The 22,337-nt window shown below is 46.4% G+C and overlaps 1 protein-coding gene across 1 annotated transcript in view; it reads right to left on the reverse strand.

The window, feature by feature from the left end:
- Window positions 1-744: 744 nt before the first annotated feature.
- FSTL4 (follistatin like 4) overlaps window positions 745-22,337 on the reverse strand; it is a 139,947-nt gene continuing 118,354 nt past the window's right edge. The window contains exons 11-14 of the mRNA XM_047076071.1: window positions 18,054-18,203; window positions 10,698-10,805; window positions 4,061-4,170; window positions 745-2,022 (exon numbers count right to left, since the gene is read on the reverse strand). Of these exons, the coding sequence (XP_046932027.1) occupies window positions 1,320-2,022; window positions 4,061-4,170; window positions 10,698-10,805; window positions 18,054-18,203 (1,071 nt within the window). The 3' untranslated portion in view covers window positions 745-1,319. The remainder of the gene's footprint in view (window positions 2,023-4,060; window positions 4,171-10,697; window positions 10,806-18,053; window positions 18,204-22,337) is intronic.

Consider the following 22,337-nt stretch of genomic DNA (forward strand, 5'->3'; position numbering starts at 1 on the left):
ATTCTCCAACATGAGCTGTCTTCCCGGGGCCAGCTGGGTTGTACTTCCTCGATGCCCCCCTGACAGCCCAGCATTGTCTGAGATATTTGGGAATCATGAGGCATTGGCAGCCCACACCCTCCTGCCACTGGCCCCCCCTTCCCTCCGCCTTCTGATTGTGGGTTTTGCAGTGTATATTATTGGGGACAGAAGGGTCCACGTGTAAGAAAAGACTGAAATGTGCTGTGCAGTGATGATGCAATGACGGGCGTGCTAGAGCTGAGTGCAAGGGCCACGGGCAGAAAAGAAATTGATTTTTGAAAGGGATCGCCTACAGAAGCCACTTGGACCCCACACGTGTCTTTGTGTTGCACCAGGAGGTCACTCTTCTGTAGGCCGCCCCCGTGGCAAGCCCAGTCTGCCCTGAATCTGGGGAACTGGGCCCGGCTCATAAAACATCCCCGTTCAGTGGTAAAAAGCAGGCACACAGGGTTTGTCCTGGTCTCTTTGCATCCCGGCCCAGAACAAAGTCTTTGCCACTGTGGTGGCTAGATCTGTACTCGGGGTGTCCGTGGTATAGAGGACCGTTACTCCTGGATGATCGCTGTTCTTTCTGGGTGTGGGGTGGTGACTCTCAGAGACTTGGCCTAAGGCAGGGACGAACAGAGCGGACCTCGGAGAGCATCTTTCTGCTTACTAGCATTTGAGATTATAAAAAATTATCTTTTAATCAAAATTTCCAAAATAAAGTAAGTGATTTCCCCATCCCCCAAGACGCAAGAAGTCTGGCTGGATCTCCCTCAGGCTTACACCAAGTCACATGGAAAAAAAGCATGAAGCGGCTGCGCAGGAGAAAAGAAGGTCCGGAATGAGGGCAGACGTGGCTCTCATGCCTGGAGCGAAAGCCAGGGCTCGCACTGAGTTTCCAGGCCTGGCTTCGGGGCCACTCCATCGGGGGAAGGTCGGCTGGACCCGGCTGTGACGGACAATGAGTACATGAAGGCAACCGACACAAGTGTCAGCCTGGAAAGCAGGAGCTCTTGGTTCCGCAGCGTTCCCCAGGAAACATGGCGTGTAGCTGGGCACAGAAATGATTCCTTTACACAGCAGTGTGTGTTCTCACCGTAGCTCAAGGCATAAATCATACTTCCCAACGAAAAACCCCAATCTGGTTAGCAGCGCATACCTTATACTAGGAAACTTGCAAGGAGGCCAGTGTTGAACCACAAAGCGGATACAGGTTTTGCTTTTGTCCGTGAAAATGTACAGGGCGCCTGCTTGGGGCTGCGGTGTGAGGACTCGGCCTTGCTCGGTGGCCCAGGGCTCTGCCCCGGGCTCCTTCATACCTCGCCCACCCACACCACTGTGGTCCCCCGCTTTACGCCCGGCACTTCACACCGCAGTGCGTTTTGTCTCCCGTTGACGAGAAACAGTGACTCTTGGGCGGGGATGAGCAGGTACTGTCCGAAGAGCCCGCTGTCCCTCACGATCCTGCGGGGCCCTCCCCAAGGCCATGCGGGCACCGTGGGCGGCTCCTTCAAGTTCTTGAGCATGCCCGTCTTCCCCGTGGACAGCTCCAGGAACAGCAGGTCTGGCTCTGTCTCCAGGGGGGCGTAGATGTAGTACTGATCGCTGTGGGTGAAGGAGTGCTGGAAGGCCACGTCGGAGATGCCCTGGCTTATTTTCAGGCTAGAGAGAGTCTGGATCTCTCCCTGCAGCGTGATCTCTTGCACGTGCAGCTGGGGGCTGGTGGCAGCAGTGCTGACCACAAAGCGCCCGTCGGGGGACACGTGTGGGGTGCCAGTCACGTCCCCATTGGGGCCGAGCACAGAGTCCGTGACGCTGTCGAGCAGCAACTGGGGGGCGGCAGAAGCGGGGCCATCCTGTTGGCACTGGATGAAGAAGTAGCCACCCAGGTGGGTGTGGGCCATGGCCTGTGGCACGCAGCCGTGATTCTGCAGGCTGATGGTCTTGAGCAGCACCAGTGTTTCCAGGTCAACTTTGTGAACTGCGGGCTCAGACATGTTGAAGATGAAGCCGAACCTGCGAAGGGAAGAACTGAGGTCAGGAGGGGCTCTGTCATTCCTCTAAAGGATTGCATCCATTCTCTTCCCTTTATCCTAATCCTTCAGTGCGCTAACAGCTTCTTAATTAGATGTACCATCCTGCAGGGCCTGGCTTCTTCAGTCATTCATCTACGAGGTGAAAATGAAGGCAGCCGCATTACAAATGCTCCTCAATTTCTGCTCTCATAACACGCACTCATCTCTAGAAATGGTAAAGGAGGAGCATAAAAGTGCCGTCAATAGCTTCTCCCTTTGGGATGCCTTCACATCAGCTCCCCTGAGGCCTGCTGCCAGCTGGGAAGTGGGGGCCTGTGCCTGGAGGGAAAAGAGCCCCGATCACCTGCCAGGAGGAGGATGGCAGAGGTGGGCTTGCTGCTACTGTCCTCTGGACTAATCAGATTCTGGGCAGGCACCGCAAGCCAACTCGCTTCCTCCAGCGCTCCCTCCCCCGGGGGAGAGGAAGGTGGAGGGGCAGCCTCTCCTGTGTCAGTTATGATCCCTGATCCCCTGGGGGAGGAAGCTTGGGCAAGGGGGCTGAGGACAGCTTTTACCTTTGCAGCCAGATGGCCTTGGCGTGGCCCTGCTGCCCTGCCCACTGCAGAGCCTGGTGTGTGGACGGCCTCTTAGAGCCTCTGCCATGCTGAAGAGGGCGGTTCCTTCTGAGGGCTTTTGGGAGGACTGGATCAAAGACGGAGCTTGAGGGGAAGGGCCCAGCAGGCAGTAGCCGCTCACATCTGGGCTTGGTGAAATTCCCCTCTGGGGGTGGGTGGCAAGCTGCCAGAAGGCCTGACCCCAGGCAGGACTTGGCTTTGACGTGAGAGCCTCTGCCTCAATCGCTGACTGAGAGAGGCCTTTTGGTGCCGTGGATGCTTATGGGAAGAAGAGAAACATCTCCTCCACACTTCTCTTTTGAATACCTGAGTCTCTGAGTGGGGGAAATGCCCACTTAAAAGCATCTTTAAAGCATTCTTAAAGAGATCAAGCATGGAAAGAGCATAAAACTCTGGTAAAGAACTTGAATGTAAAACACCACACCCAGGTGCCGCAGAGCCTCTAAATGTGCTAGACTCCCGCCTGAATTCAGCTTCTTTGGGGGTTTTTCACCCTTGAGCAACCCCCAGAATCTTAGAGGCTCCTCCCAGGTGCTGTCTACACAGTATGGTTCATTAAGGAGCTGTTTTCTTTCTTGGGCTTGGATCAGTGGGTGGGCCTAGTTTTACAAGTCCAGCTTCAATATGTAACAATGAGTCCTTTCTTCCTGGAGAAAGGGACTTGATGTCAGACAAAAGAAAGGCACGACCTTCCGGTCTCCGTGACTTTATAAAGGGGCAGGCTGAGTCTTCTGCAGTGGTGACTTTACAGTAGGTGTTAGGGGTTGTCTGAAATGAACAGGCAGGGGGAACAGCCAGGTTGAGCTGAGGTTTGCAGTTGAGACCATAGGCCACCATTTTTAGGCTGTTCTGGGTGGTGAAAACCAGACAAGCAGAGGCCTTGTTCCCTGGCTGGCCCTCTCCATGGCTGCTCTGGGGGCTTCTGGAAAACCCATGGGCAGTGGGCAGCAGAGAATAAGGAACTAAAAAGAGACTTGGCCTCGTATTTCATCTGACTCTTCCTGGATGTGTAAACTTGGCCCGTGTTTTAACTTCTCTAATCCTTGGTTTCCGCATGTGTAAAAAGGGGTCAAGACCACTTCTACTAGTTTCTTTGTGTCTAACAAGGAGAGGGTGGCCCATTAACCACTGTTGTTTCCTTTTCTCTATAGTCCTCACCTTGAGGATGAGACTTTCTGTCCTCAGTGGGCCTCTGAGGGCCATAGGAGCTGGGTGCCTTCCTTAACTAAGACACTTAAGGACTAGTGATGGGTCCATTTCTGTCCCCTCATGATGGAGCCCAAGGCCAGCTCAGGATGAGTGACAGAGACACAGAAGGAGCAGGTCTCACAGTGGGCAAATGCACCACATGCCGGGCTGAGTTGGATTATGGGGGTTCCTTAGGGCATCGTGGGCCTGTCTCACCTGATATGGTTGATGATGAGGTTTGTTGGAGGAATGAAGAAATCATCCACTCCTGCAAATGGTGTGCGGATAAGGTGCTGGCCCTGGCCGGTGCTGGCTTCTGTGATCACCTATAACACAGAGGGAGGGTCCTTGTGAGGGCCCACCCAGGTAGGGGTGGGAAACCTGGAACCACCCGCACATGCTGGTAAGGCCCCTCAGCAGACAGGCTACTTCAGAGAGAGATGCCCCCAGTGTGAGAGAGGGGGCAGGAGCAGAGCAGGGACTCCCCCTTTGGGGGAGAGGGGCAGTACAGGTATGAATGCCTGAATCACTCCCTCCTGTGCAGGCAGATCTGACCCAAAACTGGGCCCGCACATCACCAGCCCCTGATGGCATAGTGGGGACCACTTTGGAGCTTCTGAGAGAGGTCCCCAGAAGAGAAAGATCACTCTGCTCAGAGACCACCTCCCCTACAACTGAGAATCCCACCTTCTCAGCACCCAGGCCACCCTGGGAAGAGAGGGAGTGAGCTTTTCAGTCATGAAAATGTTAAATGGTGCAAGTATTTACTGCTTCCTTATTTTCCTTTGATGCCAGGTGCCTGGGCCCATTTGTTGGGCATCTCTATCACAGACTGCTCACAGAGGTGTTCTATGGGAATTGGGACTCCATGGTTTATTGGAGAAAGCAGGAATCCTGCATAAATGCCATTCAAAGATGCTGCTCAAGCCATTTAGATGCCTTGCAGTTAGAATGCTGGGGATCGGGTCTAGTTGCACAATGGACCTGCTGTGAGAAATCGAGAATCAGGCCCCGTGTTTTGTACACATTGGTAGTGACAGAGCATAGCTGCCTCTGTTTCCCTTTCTTCTTTTGTACCACTTTCTCTGTGGGGTTGGCAGGAGGCAGCCGCGGCCATTCTCTGCTGTGGACAGTTCCTGCTGGGCCTGTGTCAGGGAAGGGCACGGTGGCAGTGCAGAACAGAGCCGAGTGATGTCGGAGATTAGGTGGGAAGAGAGCAGTGTGGAGGTCCTGCCGGAAAGCCTGCTGTGGTCAGGCTGAGCACGTGTCTATCAGCTAACACAGCCTTGGGCATGGCCAGGCCAGAGATACCATGCCCAACAGCCTGTGTCCCCTTTCCTTCTTCATGTGCTTGTCAGCCTCCAATTTCTAGGCCATTGCCCTGAAACATGGGTGGCCCACAGCCAGATGAGGCTGAAGGCCCACAAGGTCAAGCCCAGACCCTCTGAGCAGGGGAGGTGGGGGGGCTAGACTGTGAACACAGAGCTGAGACACTTTCTCTGATCTTGATAGTATGGCTGTGCTTACACGGTCCAGACTTCTGCAGCCTGAGGCTGAGGACAGTCTCTGTTGGGGCTTCGGTAACTCACGTGGCTTGGAGTTCTGGATGCTTTTATCTTTTAAGAATAGGACTGCCTTCTGGCTCTTGCTTTTATGGGGAAACAAACAACACCTGGCCTGCCTCCTCAGGCAGGGTTGAAGTTTGAGTCTTTTCTGGATCATGCTTCCTGGGGGGTGGATGTGGGAGGGGGTAAGCAGAGAGGATGCCGGACAGGAATGAGGAGGGCTGTGATTTTCAGCCTTGGGGCAGCTCTAAAGTTGTCACACTGCATTAGGTTATTTTTCTGTGATTTTTTAAAATGGCCAAATGATACTTCCATGGCAAGTCCATGGGAAAACACTTTTGGTACTGGACATGAAAATATCAGCATTAGGAAACTGGATCATGGGAGTGTCTAGGGGAAAATGCCAGAGAATTCCAAGAAGCCACACAATCACTGCTTGATCGCAGGCCTGTCATTTTAGCTTCTAATAGAGATGGAAAATTACAGGCTGTCAGCGGTCAGTGTCATTCACGCTTCACCACTCTGACACCCTATATTCAGAGGTTACTTCATCAAAACGCAGTACCACGGGCCATTGAACTGATGTGGGTGTGACCGCCTCATTTGTCTGACGAGTCGTGAGTTCCTTCTTGGCCTTGCATCCTGGCACGTTCCCCCCGCATGTTAGTGTCTAAAAGATAATTGTCCAACTCCTTAATTTTGTTGGCTCTGTGGGCTTGCTTCAGGAGACGTACATATGTGGCTAGATATCAGGAAATGTCACTTGATAGTTCACGCGGAGTCCTGAAGGCTGAGCATCTCTCTAAGAGGGTAGACAAAACCAGCTGAGAAGGGAGGCTCAGCTGGGGGGGTCTGGGACTGGTGGGCCAAGGAGTGATACGGAGGATTCGAGAAGGTGCCAGCCAACGCTGGCTGGTGAGGGAAGGGCTTCATTTATAGAAACACCTTCATGTAGTCCAAGCAAAGTTCTGTTTAACCAGTTCCTTAGTGTTGGATATTGAGAAACAAAGTTTTTGTCCATACCCATGATCATAGCCTTTGGAAGTCAAGTTGCTCGATTCAAAAAAGCATTGTTTTGAGGCTTTTGGTTCTCCTTTCCTAATTGTGCACCCCAAGGGCTGGGCCAGTTGACATTTCCAGGAGTTTTTGCAAGTAGTGGTTTCTTTAACCCTAGCCCATAGGGATGAAGGTAGGTTTATTCAATCTGGTCCCTTTCTTGTTACAATGCAATGCCTAGACTCTGCACTCGGGATGCTGGACGTTGTGACCTAATTCCTGATTGTTAATAGTTGTGTTTGGCCATTTAGGCAAACTTTGCTCTTGGTTTTTGGGAAATAGGGTTCATTATATTTAAGAAATTGCCTTTTTTTTCATGTTTTTAAGTATTTCATTGAGAATGTCTGCTGTATTTAATTCAGTGCCTTTTCAGGATTTATTGAAAATAATAGTTTTTTTCCCCCCTTTGTGTTAAGAGAATGTTGACTGATTTCCTGAGAGTGAACCATCATCGTATTCTGGGACTTTGTTCCCTGCATTTAGATGCACTGCTGGACTCTGTTTTTAATACCATGTTTAGAATTTTGCTTCTGTATTCCTAAGTGACATTAGCCTACAGCTTTGTTTTTTTTACACAATTTTTAGTCAATTTTCATAATTAAAATTATGCTGGCTATTTAAAACAAAGAAGCTGCACATTATCCTCCCTGTGGTCTGAGATAAATAATATTAAAAATATATTTTGAAGGTTTGATAAAATTCAACTGTTTTTCTGTGGTAGCTCTTCAATCTTTAAAAAAACCCTGTAATTATCATTCTATTATGGGCTTCTGTTAGGTCAGTGTTTACTCCCAGCGTGGGGCTTACACTCATGACTCCGAAATCAAGAGTTGCACGCTCTACTGATGGAGCTGGCCAGGTGGCTACATTTTGTAAGCTATCATCCACTTATTTTAGGTTTTAAAATTTGCTGCCCCGGAGTTGCCATGTATTAATTTCCAGTTATTTTTATCCTCCTGTATCTGCAGTAATACACCTTTTCTCATGCCTCATTTTATATATTCGTTCTTTGTTCCTTTACCAGGCTTGTGAAGGATTTCTCGGTTTCTCTTTGTTCTTTGGTTTTGTTTATATTAATTTCATTCTTCTTCTCCTTGTCACTACTCTGTTCTTGTTCTCATTTCTTTTTTTCTTTTTTTTTTTTTTATTAAAATTTTTTTTTTCAACGTTTATTTATTTTTGGGACAGAGAGAGACAGAGCATGAACGGGGGAGGGGCAGAGAGAGAGGGAGGCACAGAATCGGAAACAGGCTCCAGGCTCTGAGCCATCAGCCCAGAGCCCGACGCGGGGCTCGAACTCACGGACCGCGAGATCGTGACCTGGCTGAAGTCGGACGCTTAACCGACTGCGCCACCCAGGCGCCCCTTGTTCTCATTTCTTAACACAAGTACTTCTTCAGGCTTTTGAGACCCAGACACTCCATGTCTACAGCCTTCTCTGTCTCCTGTTGGTCTTGATGTAGAATGATCGTTTTACTATTGCTTTTGAGAGTGTTTCTAATTTCCCTTTTAGCTTCCTTTTTGATCCAGTAGTTATATAGGAGTGTCTTCTTATTAGGTTCTATTTTAATTGTTTCTAATTCATCAGCTAATGTTGCTTATAACATCTACTTTTACAAGATTGGTTAATATCCTTTGTGGTTACAGATAAACCTATTCGTATGTGGACGTGTGAAAAAACTATTTTGCAGATGAAAGGTGTATATTAAACCAAGTTGCATTGTTAATCAATTTTCCCATGTCATTCATTCATATCCTTTGGACAATTTAAGTGCATGTTAAATTAAGTTCTCCTTGTATTATTTTTTCAATTAGGTTTCATGTCCAGGGCAGAGCCCAATGTGGGGCTTGAACTCACAACCCTGAGCTTAAGACCTGAGCTGAGATCAAGAATCAGACTCTTAACTGACAAATCTACCCAGGTGCTCCAAGTTCTCCTTGTATTTTTAATTGCTCTTGTTTGAGGCCATTTAGTTGTTAATGTTGCTTGATAACTATAGGCTACTGGAGACATAGTAGAGACATAGTATCTCTCTGTTTGCTGTTTTTAGTGCTGGTGACCTTAAACCCTACCTTGCCTGATATGCACGAGTGGAAATATTAATATATTCTTGTTCACCTGTCCTCATTCAACCTTTTATTCTGTTTCATGTGTGTTTTTTTAATTTTTTTTAACATTTATTTATTTTTGAGACAGAGAGAGAGCAGGAACAGGGGAGGGTCAGAGAAAGAGGGAGACCCAGAATCTGAAACAGGCTCCAGGCTCTGAGCTGTCAGCACAGAGCCCGATGTGGGGCTTGAACTCACAGACCGCGAGATCATGACCTGAGCCCAAGTCGGATGCCTAACCGACTGAGCCACCCAGGCGCCCCCATGTGTGTTTCTTATAAACAAGTTAGAGTTTCCTTTGTTCCTAACAAAGTCTGATCATCACAGCTTTTAGGAGAATTCAGTTGATCACATTTGGAATAATGAGATGCTCACTTCCCAACTACTACTTCCAAACAGCATTCTCCACACCTTCTCTTACCCCAATAAGATATTTCTAAGTATTTTTACTCCCTCCACTCCATGCAATTATTTTTACTGAATTAATTTATCTTCAGTTATAGCCTGGCATCAGGATTTCTCTTCCAGCCTGTCTATCCTAATTCAAACATACTTATTTAGAACTTATTACACATTTGCAGAGAGCCTGTCTTCCTCCATCTTAGTTCCTCCGTGGGTTCATTCTTTACATCAGTCTCCTCTTGATCTTTCTTCATCTGGTGTTTGTCTGGGATCCTTTCCTCAAATCTGTTGCTTAGAGGGTGCAGGTGAGTGATGCACTCTCTGAATTCTTGCACATACTGTAACTTTCTTTTGTCCTGCCAGGTAAAGGATATCTTAGCTGGGAATAGGATTCTTGGATCTCAGCCATGTAGATGCCATAGTCTGCCAGCTCCTGTTACAGGTGAGAAATCCACTGCCACTCTCATGTTTTCTCTTTTACAGATAACCTGTGAAACCATGTGTTTTTCAACTCCTCTGCCTTGTTAAATTAGGCAGTCATTTTTGGTTTCAGCAAAAAAAAAAGTTTTGGTGACCCCTCCCCTTGAATTACCTTAGAGGCTTTGTTGGAGCTGCCAGAGGGAGGGCCAATAAAAATTACAATTTCCCTGGGCTTAGGCTCTGCTCTGAATGACCTTTATTCAGGCTTCTAGACACTGTAATGGATTTTTTTGTCATCTCACTGGGGCCCACGTTGATGGCATCCATCAAATGACAGTAGCTTCAATTTATAGGAGATGAAGTAGTGTCTTCCCCCTGGCCCAACCGTGCAGAGGTAGGCAGGCAGGTATTCCCCTGGACGAAGCCTCTGTAGACCCAGCTGTCCCTTTGCTCTTACCAGTCTTGAGAACAGGGTGAACTTGACTCCATCTGCAGCCCTTGTCAGCTGGGGTTCTGAGAGAGAATGAAACCCTAATGTGCTGAGGCATCCACTGTATGAAATGAATTAACTTCTGTGCATCTAGAATGGTTCTATGTAGATCTTTGGGACAATGCAGGCATTCAACTCACTTTTTTTTTTTTTAGGGTTTAATTCTGTAATGCATCCCTGGATGAGAAAGGCAGAGCCAGGCACGCTCAACACAGGGGTGATGTTGACCTTCTCTGACGGGTGGAGAGAGGGGATCCCACAGAGCTCCTGTGACCAAACTCTTTCAAAGAGGAAGCACAGTGCAGTGGCTGAGTGTTGGGCTGCAGAGCCACACTGTCTGGGTTGGGACATGGGCAAATTAGTGAACTTTGCTGTGTCCTAGCATACTGTAAGCACTCAGTAAATGTGCTTCCACTTATGGACATAACTACTGCTCCTACTTTTCCTTCCTTACAGGCTCACATCTAGCACGTGCTTTGACACTGTTTTCCAGCCTGCCCAGCCCAAGGTGAAGAAAGTCCTGGATCAGGAGAGGTGGGGCCTGGAAGCCACATTCTGGTTGTCCTGATATCAGAATCTTATCCATCATCAGTATTATCTTTTAAAGGTAGGCCTGGCTGAAGACACCTTGTGAATTGCCTGTGAGGGGCTTTGGCCCAAGGTTGTTTCCTACTTCCTACTCTCTCCTCAAACCTTGATGGATAGGTTTTGGATAAATGTGATCAGCTACCTAGGGAAGCAAGAGACATTTATTAGACAGGATAGCGTCCTCTGTTCCTGTGGGGTGTCAGTCTCTACATGTTCAACATACCTGGAGGCTTGATTGGGACTTGTGCACATCCCCCCAGCTCAGGACCCACACTTGGTCATGAGACTTGTCATAGGACAGCTTAGCTGGCAGAGGGTCCACACCTATGGACTTGAAAAAAAAAATAGGCACAAGTGGGTCATCATTCTTATCAGCTGACACAGTGGTCATTTCTTGGCTTTGTGTAAATGGCCTTCCTGCCCAGGTGAGTGGATAGCTAACCTAGCATCGTTGGCAGTGAGCCTGCTTGGGAAGCCAGGGCACAAAGCCTCTTTCTGGGTTTGTCTTTAGAGGCATAAAACCGTTGTCAGTAATTTAATTCCTTTTATAAACTCTGTGCATGTTTTACTTAAAGGGGACCAAGACATCTTGGCAAAAGTCTAAACCCAGAGGCTTTACGTTTACCACTCAGGAATCAGCTGCAGGACCCTCCGGCCACGGCTCCTAGAAACGTTTTGGAGCCTCTACAACCTGCAGTGTCTTTGGCTGTTCTGTTCTTTGGCTGAGATTCTGGTGAGTTGGCCCTTCCTTCTGTGTCATCTGAGACTGACTTCGAGATCATCCATTATCACCTGTCTTGTCTCTTTGCACAGCCTCTATCTGTACATCCTTTAGCTGGAGGCTCTGGGACCCAGACTGTAGGATTCAGGCAGACATTTTTTTTTAACTGCTGTAACTGAAACTCTATTATCCTTGGAGAACAGAGCTTCCCCCGTGGCCCTCTCAAATGGAGACTGTTTTCTGCTTTTTTTTTTTAAATTTTTTTTTTTAATTTTTTTTTTCAACGTTTATTTATTTTTGAGACAGAGAGAGACAGAGCATGAACGGGGGAGGGGCAGAGAGAGAGGGAGACACAGAGTCGGAAACAGGCTCCAGGCTCTGAGCCATCAGCCCAGAGCCCGACGCGGGGCTCGAACTCCCGGACCGCGAGATCGTGACCTGGCTGAAGTCGGACGCTTAACCGACTGCGCCACCCAGGCGCCCCAGTTTTCTGCTTTTTATAATGTAGTTGTCTAAGTTCCAGAACTCTCCTCCATGATGCTCATACCGCTAGACTATGACCCCTGCTCTTGTCGTCACTGGCCTCCATCCTGGCCACTCCCTGTGTTCATTAAAGATGTCACCCTTTCGGGGGGAGAAACCCACCTCTACCCCAATTGGTCAAAGCTTCTCTGAAGTACTGGCTGTGGAGTCCATGATCCATTTCTCTTTAATATTCCCATCAAGTTTCTGTCTTCATCACTCCACTGACCTGTTTGAAGACCTTTGTGTCAGATCACTTTGTGATCCTCCTCTTTTTTGACATGTCAGCAAGATTCCACATGGTTAACTACTCCCTTCTAGGAAGCTTCTCTTCTCTCAGCTTCCCATCTCCCTAGCTTCCCTTCCTCATTCTGATTTCAAAATGTTGGCATGTTTCAGGTCTTCATCTTTGACCACCTTCTCTGTGTCTACATCCTTTCTCTGGGTGAGTTCATCTGATTCTATGGCTTCAGATAACCTGCTGTACTCTGATGACTTTAGAACTCACTCCTCTGTTGATGACATCAACTTAACAACTACAAAACCGAACTCTTAATTTTGTCAATCCATGCTGACCTCAATTTCTTCTCCATTCGTTATCATCTGTGGCGTCCCCTTTCACTCTTTTGGCTCTAATTTAAAGCCCTTGGCCCCTGAAGCCTCTTCCTACATTCAAGTACTGCAGGTCCTTTGTTCGTATCTCCACCTGCTCCTTTTTGTTCCCAGCATCTGCTAGCTTCCTGGTTGCTTCTCTTCATTTGCTAAAGGCTCCAGGATCTGGCACTGTCTTCCTGTACCCAGAGCTGCTTAACCCACCACCAATAATACCATCTTGACATTGTCTCTAGTTTCTTCAACTCTTTTAAAAACTCTCTTGATTATGCATTCTATTCGAGTTACCCCATTTGTCTGCCTTCTTCACAGCAAAACTTCCCTAGTGTTCGGACTGTAGCTGCCTCTCTCCTTTCTATTTACACTTCTCCAATCACATTTCACATTCTCATTCTGAGGTGGTGTGGAGTAGCAAGCGGACTGAAGAGCTAAACCAATAATCTCCTAAATTCACAACAGTGTTCTGAAGTCTTAATATGCCGAGGAGCAAAGGTATAGAAGGGAAAAGATACTGAAGAACATACCAGGCTCTTAGTTAAAAATCCTGAAGGGCTAACTTCTAGGTCTAGGAATAAATCAGAAGCAGAGTAAGCCTTAAAAAATTCAGGCTTGATTCAACTTAGCACTTGATTAGACTAAAATGATTCATTCTCTACTCTCTCTGCCTAGCAGAGGAAGATGACAACCATCTCAAGTCTTTTTTTTTTTTATATGGAGTGTCTGGCATTTAAAAAATTACTAGACATGACTACACAGACTATGTGATTAAAAACTACATATGAAAGACAATAGAAAGACCCATGGGTGACCCATAGAAATATAATTACAATTTTATATACTTAAGTAGAAATTACAAAAGTGAAAAATGCAATACCTGGAATTAAGATTTCAATAATTAGGTTCTGTTAAATCCGTATTAGACATAGCAGAAGATAGGACTAGTGAATTGAAAGACAAATTGATAGAACATACTCGAAGCACAAAGAGACTAACAAGAATGGAAAAGAGTGAATGAAACAGACATGTGGCATACAGTGGAAAGAGCTAACTTTTTTTTTTTTAACAGTTTCTAAAGAAGAGGTAAGAAAGAATTCCAATCTGATGAAAGGTATCAATCCACACAGTCAAGAACCACTAGAACTCCCAAATCAGAATAAATACAAAGAATACTGTATGTGGGCACATCACAGTGAAACTGCTGAAGACCAAAGAGAAAATTTGAAAAGCAGTCAAAACAAATGATACATGACCTTCAGAAGGGTGACAATAAGACTGACAGATGACCTATTAACAAAAACAGTGGAAGACAAGGTAACAGCATCTTAAAATGCTGAGTATAATTTACCAAGGTAGAATTCTATATCCAGTGAAAATAGTTTTTAAAAATAAAAGGCAAAGTTATTTTTAAACAAACAGAAACTCAGGATGTGTTGCCAGCAGATCTGCACTAAAAGAACTATTAAAGAAACTTCTTCATTTACAATGAAAATGATCCCAGACAGAACTGTGTGCTTCAGGAATGAATAAGGAGTAGTGAGAAAGTAAATATGGAGGTGAATATAAATGACTATCAACTATACAAAATAATACTAACTCATGTCTTGTGGGGTTAAATTATATACAGAGTTAAAATTCATTCCCACAATAATGCAAAAGGCAGGAGAGGAGTTTAAGGGGTTAGTGTTGTATGGTTCTATCATTATTAGGGAAGTGAAGTAATTTGTACAGGACTATATTGAGGCAAGGATGCATGTTATAATCTCTATGGTGGTAATAATAGTAACAGAACGAAAATGTTTGACTAATCCAAAAGAAAGTAAAAAGGAGAAAAAAGCATAACAGGTCAAATGAGAAAACCAGAAAATGGTAGATTTAACTATATAATTGCATTAAATATAAATGGATCAAATGATCCAAGTTAAAGATGAAGATTATTATACTACATAAAGGCCGAAACCCAAATACATGGAGTTTGGAAAATTATACCATGTTAACACTAATCAAAGGAAATCTGATCTGTCGATACTAGAATTAGACTTTCAGGCAAGAAGTATTGCCAGAGATAGAGATATTTTCTAAGAACAAAGAAGTCTTTGTTCCAGGAAGTTATTACAATTTTAAAGCAAAAGTGGTAGAATTTTACATAAATCTACAATCACAGTGCTGGACTTCAACAACACCTTTCAGCAGCTGACAGACTCCGTGAACAATGAAAAAAATCACTTAGAAGATCTGAACAATGCAATGAAGATACTTGACATAATTGACATATATACAGAAAACTGTACCTCCCGTTAGAATACACATTCTTGTAAAGTACATATGCAACATTGACCCCATTGATCATCAGCTGGGTCATAAAGCAAGCTTCAATGAATTTTCAAGGATTGAAATGATTGTGAGTATGCTCTCTGGCCAGAAAAATCAGTAACAGAAAGTCTTCTCCTGTACTGCCTAGGAGAAACCACAACCCTGCTTATATCCAAATTTCTCCCTACAAAGACCCTGCACCTGGGCATTGCTGGAAAATAAAACACAATCCTGCTCACATTTCGTCCAGCAGTCCTCTAACAGTTCCCTGGTCAGTTCAATCTCAGGTGCAACCTTTACCTTTCTCTCCAAACCTCCAGGCTTAGTGATAATTTTCAACCAGAAGAGATGTTCATCCAACTACAACCAAATGTAACTGTCACCTATTTGTAAGCATACCTGAATATTCTCTATTTTTCTCCTGTTACATCAAAGAATGTGCTTTTATCTAAAGCTAGCATCTCTACTTCTCTGCCCTGGATTCCAATGGCTCCTGCGTACTTTAATGATGCAGAACAAAGCCAAGATGTGTGGGAGTTTTTTTTTTTATATATTTTTTTTAGCATTACATACATACATATATACATAGATACATACATATGCTGTAATGTCAACTAGTCTAAAAAAGTTTCTTTGGCATGTTCTTCTAGCTACTGCCTCATTTGACTCCTTTTACTCATATTTACATCAAAACTCCCCCAAATGGTTGGCTGTATTCACTATCTCTAATACCTCAAGCTTGTATTCCATTTCATTTTATCCGCTCTTGCCAAGGTGATCCACGTGATATCAAATTGAATGGTCAGTGACATGCAAATGGTCTCTGCTATATCTGACACCACTGACCACAAACTCTTCCTTAAGGCATTCTTCTTTTGGGGTGCCTGGGTGGCTCAGTCGGTTAAGCATCTGACTTTGGCTCAGGTCATGATCTCAGAGTTTGTGAGTTTGAGCCCCAAGTCAGGCTTCCTACATAGCCTGCTTTGGATCCTCTGGCTACCTGTCTCTCTGCCCCTCTCCTGCTCGCACAGCTTTCTAACCCTCTCTCTGTCTGAAAAATAAATAAACATTTAAAAAAATTCTTCTTTTGGTTTCTGGCATCCTCCCCTTGTCCCCTGCAGCCCCCAATTTTCTTCGTACCTTTCAGGCTACTCCTGCTTGGTTTCCTTGTTGGCTTCTCTCCTTCCTGATCCTTAAGTGTTGGAGTGTTTCAGGGCTCCAACCTTGACCTCTTCTGTATGGATTTAGCAGTTTGTATGGTGATGATACCCACACTGACATCTCTGGCCTAGACCTCACCTTGGACTCCAGACCCGTTTATCCAATCGCTTGACATCTCTGCTTACATTTATAACAGAACTTTAAACTTAACAGACCTAAATCCAAATGCCTAATTTTCCTGTCTACCTCTTCCAGGGCATGCACCTCCTACCTGGCCCTAAATCTCTATATGGTGCATTCATTTCCTATTGCTGTGGTAACACCTTACTACAAACTCAGTAGCTTAAAACAACACATATTTGTTTTCTTACAGTTTTGGAGGCAGAAAGTCTGAAATTAATTTCACTGGGCTGAACAAGTATATCGGCAAGGCAGTGCTCCTTCTAGAGGCTCTGGGAGAGAAAGTGTTTTCTGGAATTTTCCAGCCTTGAGAGCTGCATTTCTTAGCTCATGGCCCCTTCTCTTCAGAGCCAGCTGTGTGCTTTAGTCCTCACATTGCCTTTCTCTGATAAGGATACTTCCACTTGGATTCAGGGCTCCACAGGAGAAATCCATAATGTAATTATATCTGCCGACTACCATTTGCCATATAAGGCGATGTTCCTAGGTTCTGGGGTTTAGGAAGTGGACATCTTGGGGCCATTAGTCATTCCACCACACACCATCCATGGCATCATCGTTCTACAATGTTTTTTTTTTTTTTTTTTACTTTTTAAATATTTATTTTTGAGAAAGGCACAGAGTGTGAGTGGGGGAGGGGCAGAGAGAGAGAGAGACGAAGTCACAGAATCGAAGCAGGCTCCAGGCTCAGAACTGTCAGCACAGAGCCCAAAGCAAGGCTCGAACTCATGAGCTGTGAGATCATGACCTGAGCAGAGGTTGGATGCTTAACCGAGTGAGCCACCCAGGGCCCGTTTACAGTTTCTCAATTAAAAAAACAAAAACAAAAACCCAAAACAGCCTGCCTCCTGTCTCTGAAAATTTATATTCAACTCAGCAGAAATCTTTCCACATTGAAAATCTATCAAGAATCTGATCATATCTCACCATCTCCAATGCTGTCTGCACCTCTTGCCTGGATTATTTTAGTAGCCACAACTCTGCTCTGCTTTGCAGTCTGTTCTAACAGAGCCTGACTATTTTAAAATCTAAGTTTAAAATTTAAAAATCTCTTTAAAAGACTGACTCTTTAGGGGTGCCTGGGTGGCTCAGTCAGTGAAGCATCTGACTCCTCATTGTGGCTCAGGTAATAATCTCACAGTTCGTGAGATTAAGCCCTGGGTCTGGCTCTGTGCCAACAGCACGGAGCCTGCTTGGGATTCTCTCTCTCTCTCTCTCTCTCTCTCTCTTTCTGTCCCTCCCCTGCTTATGTGGGCTCTCTAAATAAATAAACATTTAAAAAAAGAAAGGACTGATTCTTTAAAAATATAAATCAGAGTAGGTCATTCCCCAGATGAAAACTCTTCATGGCTTGGGCCTTGGTTTACCCCTTATCTTCATAGCACCCCAGTCTCCACCTTCTCACTATACTCTAGCCCCACTGGCCTTCCTTCCCCTCCCAGAATGGAAGTCCCACTTGACATTTATATCAGAATCTATTCATCTCCAGAGTGAGGACCAGTTTAAAAGAGTCTTGTAGGGTGTATGGGTGACTCAGTCAGTTAAACGTCTGACTTGGGCTCAGGTCATGATCTCACAGCCTCCCAGGAGTTTGTGAGTTTGAGCCCCCCGTTGGGCTCTGTGCTGACAACTTGGAGCCTGGAACCTGCTTTGGATTCTGTGTCTCCCTCTCTTTCTGCCCCTCCCCCACTGGTGCTTTGTCTCTCAGAAATAAATGGTAATAAAATTTTAAAAGAGTCGTCCAGTTCCTCTGTCACATTTGACCTGTAAATAGCTTTTAGAATTTATAGCTCTCTAAAATTATGATTTATGGTCTGACAGACTAGAATATAAGTTCTAGGACTTCACTGCTCATTCATGGCTATTTTTCAAGAAACTAGAACAGTGCTTGGTCCATAGTAGGCAATAAATACTGATGAGTAACTGTACAGGAACCTTCTTTGCTCCCCCCTGCCCCTTGCCCCTAGTCTGACTGCCTCTTGTAGGAGCTGGGGAATGTGCAAAAAGCCAAGAGGAATGTGGCCGCTGTGCCCCAGAACCAGAAGCCCCCCTCACTCCCTTAGAGAGACGTACCTGTAGGACTTTCTGGGCTTGCACATCAACCACGAGGACTCTGTTCAGTGCTGGCTGGGCCACGTATATGTACCGGTGCCTGATGTTCACTGCCGATGCCCACTGGCATGACTGGGTGCCATTTCCTTCCACTTGAGGACAGATTTCTTCCTGTGAAGGAGATAGGCTGCCATATATCTTCTTAATCCCTCATTCCCCCCTGCCAGGTGTGGGTTCCCTCTCCCTTAACCCTCCTCTGTCCCTCTCTTGGAATCCACAGACATGGCACATGAGTCCTCCCATGTCACCAGCTTCACTTAACCTTCAACTTTCATCCCCTCCCACATGTGAGGCTGTAACTCCATTTGTTGGGTTTTTCATCCACAGCCTCCAGGCCTGTCTTCTTCTCTCTTGCATGTGAACCTCTCCCTCTCTGCACCCCCATCACAGAGAAAACTTCTTTCAGTGCCCAGACTTCCAAAAGAGTGACCTACTCTTTCTTCTTCCTTAGCACAAAGCCAGCAGGGCTCCCACAGAGCTCTGTACTGACTTCTTGGTTATTAAATTAAGCCTGTGCCATCTTTTTATTTGAAGTTGGGACATCATCTGACAGTGTGCTATTCTGTGCTTCCTTCTCCTCCATCCCACCCCAGTGGGGGATCCTTCTCTGTTGCTTGATCCTGCTCAGTTTGCCCATCCTGAATGTCAGAACGTACAGGGGCCACTGCACCACTTTCCCTCTCTAAAATCCACTCCCTTTGCTAATCTCATCCAAACCTATAGCATCAAATAGCATCTACATGCTTACAACTCCCAAATTTCTATATTTAGTTCAACCCTCTTCTCTGAACTCCAGAATTATGCAGGCACCCACCTAGCTCCATTTGGCTGTTTGATGCATACCTCAAACTCATGAGTCCAAAATCAGCTCCCAGGTTTACCTCCCAATCCTGCTCATCCCATTAACAGAATGGCAGCCCCACTGTTTTTCTTCCAGAGACCAAAACGCTTGAGGCCACCTCTGACTCCTCTTTTTCTCCGTATACCTCCAGCCCTCATCCAGGTCATACACATTCAGAATTTGACTTTGTCTCATGGATTCCATCTCCATCACCTTGCCTCAAGCCACATTATCTGTTGCCTGAGTAACTGCTGTCACATCCAGGTTGTGTTTCTCGATTCCACTCTTGGTTCCTCCCCCAAATGTTGTCAACACAGAAACTGGGGGGATCACTGTAAGTCTGCCCATCTCACTCTTCCTCTTAACACCCTCTACTCTATTAATATTTCTTCTTGCTCAGAATAAGATCCAAGTCTTTCCTGAAGCCTACGGGGCCCTGCCCACTCTGGCTCCCGCTACTCTCTGAACTTCAGCCTTTCCCTCCCTTACCCACTGTGTGTGCGCACATGGCATGCTTTTCTTCCCTTGTGTCACCCTCCTGCTCTGGGCCTTGGGCGTTCATTGGCTGTTACCTTTGCTGGGAATGCCCTTCCCCAGATATATGCACACTTTATCCCCTCATATCCTCCAGGTCTCTGTCTATGGGCCACCTTATGGAGAAGTCCTCTCTGACCCTCTAACCTGGTACCACCAGGTTCTTTGCTGCGTTTATCATTTGCTACCTTCATGCATTGATTTGTCTACATCTGTTTGGTCTCTCTTCTTTCACTAGATTGCTCCTTGATAGCAGGCGATTTGTTTGGTTCACTGCTATGTCCTTAGCACCTAGTCAAGTGCCTGTCACAGAATGGGTGCCTCAAATACACTTGTTGAATGAATACATGAGTGAAAAGGGGGACCTTGTTTTATATTTCATGATACACATTCTCCTGTTTTTCATCATGACTCTGGTTCTATTCTGTCTCAGTCTTCCTCATGGTCCCTCTTGATCTGCCTGTCCCTTAACTATGACCCTCAGGGTGTTGTTCAGGTGCCCAACTCACACCACTCATACATACCTTTGGTGGTCTGTCTTGTCTCCTGCCCTGGCTTTAGCCAGTACCCATATGCCGATGGCTCCAGGTCTGTGTCTTTAGCTCAGAGCCACCTTCTCCAGTTCTGGCTTGGTTCTCCCATGGTCCCCCTCATACTTGGCCATCCACCCCTGAGCAGTTCCTCTACTCCCTACCTGCTCCTCTGCGAGGTCTTTAGCACCAGCTGGCCAGCCAAGACCAAGCATGCTCCCTTCTCCTGTGCCGTCTGCCACAAATGAGTCACTAAGAACTACGGGGACGACCTCCTAAATCCCTGAGCTTATCTCCTTTCCAGTTCTTTCCTAAGCGACTGCAATAGCTTTGGAGCAGAGCTCTTTTTGCCTTCTACCCTTGCCACTGCCTGTCATCATGGTCACATTTCATCCTCACAATGATCCCAGTTTACATATGAGAAAACAGAAGCTGGGGAGGTTAGGTAACTTTCCTAAAGCCACTGAGGCCTCCAGTGACACAGGTGGGATCTGAGCCCAAGTGTACCTGGTTCAGAAGTCTCTGTCCTTACCTATTCCACATGCTGCTGCCCACTGGGCAATGGGGACATCTAATCCAACAGAGGGGCCCCAAAGAGGAAGCACCAACCTCCTATTCACTTGGCATTCGTACAAGAGATTTGCTTTACTGCAACCCTCTTGGGAGGTGTTGGGCATTTTCTAGAAGAGCACACTATTATTTGGGACTGTTCCACGGCTTACTCTGGTCTTGTGCTGCCTGATACACCTGAGGACCTCTCTTACCGTGTCTTGTCCTAGTTTTTTTGGAAATTTGAGTCATGGTTGGGATCTGAGCAATTTCCCTCAAGCTACAGGTTATATTATTGCAAATCTATGAGAAATTAGTGCCAATGTGGCAGGGCGCAATTATTTCAACTTAACTGCCAGAAGTTAACTAGGACCACTCTTTCTAGATGGTTTCACGACCATTACATACAAGGAAAATTCATCAGGGGTAACACTTCTAAAAAATGATTAATTTAAGTGAAATAGCCTGGAAAACAGCTGTTCCAAAGCTACAAATGTGAGAAATGCCACAGCCTGAGACATGCCAACAGCCAGCACAGCAATGCGACAAGCTGGCTGCAGGAACTTGCCTGGGCCCCGTCCACTTACTCCAGGAGCTCCAACCCCATCATGGTCACCAGTTCATTCACTGTAGGTCTTCAAGGGGAGGGCATGGGGGGCTTTAGAAGACTCTTTTGCATTAATGGCATTGTTTTAACCTCAAGTAGCTAGGGTTTGGTGAAAGAGGTCATACCTCACACAAGAAACCACCAACCCAAGGCCAAGTGGGATACCAGTGGGAGAGGCAGAGCTGTGGGGTCAGGTGGGGTGGGGTGAGGTGAGGTGGGGAAGGACCATCTAGGGGACGCCTGTGGACAGGGTCTTGAGGGCTAGAAGGGCTTTCCTAGACCTGCTGCCGGCAATGATCTCTTGAGCCTCTGTCCATGTTGTACTGCCACTTTGCATTTGGCCTCAAACTTTGTAGCGCCTCTGACACTTGGGGCATTCACATGTTTCACTCTCTCCCCTGGTTCCTTGGGGGCCACTGAGAACCTCCAAGCTAACCTCCTCTATTGACTCATTGAAGACCCCTTCCTTTTGTAAACTTAGCCTTCCTTAGGTTCTGTGACCCATGTTTTCCCGGCTTTCTTAAAGCTACTTCTTTTGCCTGTGAGAGAGCCGAGGGCTCTCCAACTCATCGATGCCATTCCACTCTCCATACCTATCCTTCTGGATGTTTCTATGCTTGTGTCCTGTGGGCATCTCAAATTCAGTGCATCACAGGCCACTGTCATCTGCTTGGCGGGGAGCCTATGTGCCCTGCTTGTGGGGTACCCAGCAGCAGACTGGGAATGTGGCACATGTCTCAGAGAGTGTTAGAGAATGAACTGTATCCCCTCAACCCGCCTCTCCTCCTGAATGAAGAGTACTCTCCTCCTCCCAGCAAGACCCCAGGTTTCCCTCACAGTCTTTGTTGATCTGACCTGTGATAGCATTGAAATCAACTCAATTCCTCCCATTGCCAGTGGCACTGGCTCGACTACGTCACCACTGTCTCTCACCTGGATAATCACAACAGCCTCCTCACCTGCTTCTGTGCATCTAGTCCAGTCCTTCCGATCACTACCCTCACTGGGGCTCTGCACCTGCTCTAAAGCAACCTGATCAGGGCCATGCTTCATATCAGGTCCTCCAGAGGTCCCCAGACCTTTGAGGATCCCATTAAAACTCTTCAGCTTTGACCCTTGGCTACTGTCATCCTGATCTTGGGCCTTTCTCACATTCATGCTTCCCTCCAGGCATACGGAGAATT

This window comes from Lynx rufus, unplaced genomic scaffold (assembly GCF_022079265.1).
Source record: "Lynx rufus isolate CCGP_SWC_20201006 ecotype Redwood Valley unplaced genomic scaffold, mLynRuf1.p SCAF_1, whole genome shotgun sequence".
Lineage (NCBI taxonomy): Eukaryota > Metazoa > Chordata > Mammalia > Carnivora > Felidae > Lynx > Lynx rufus.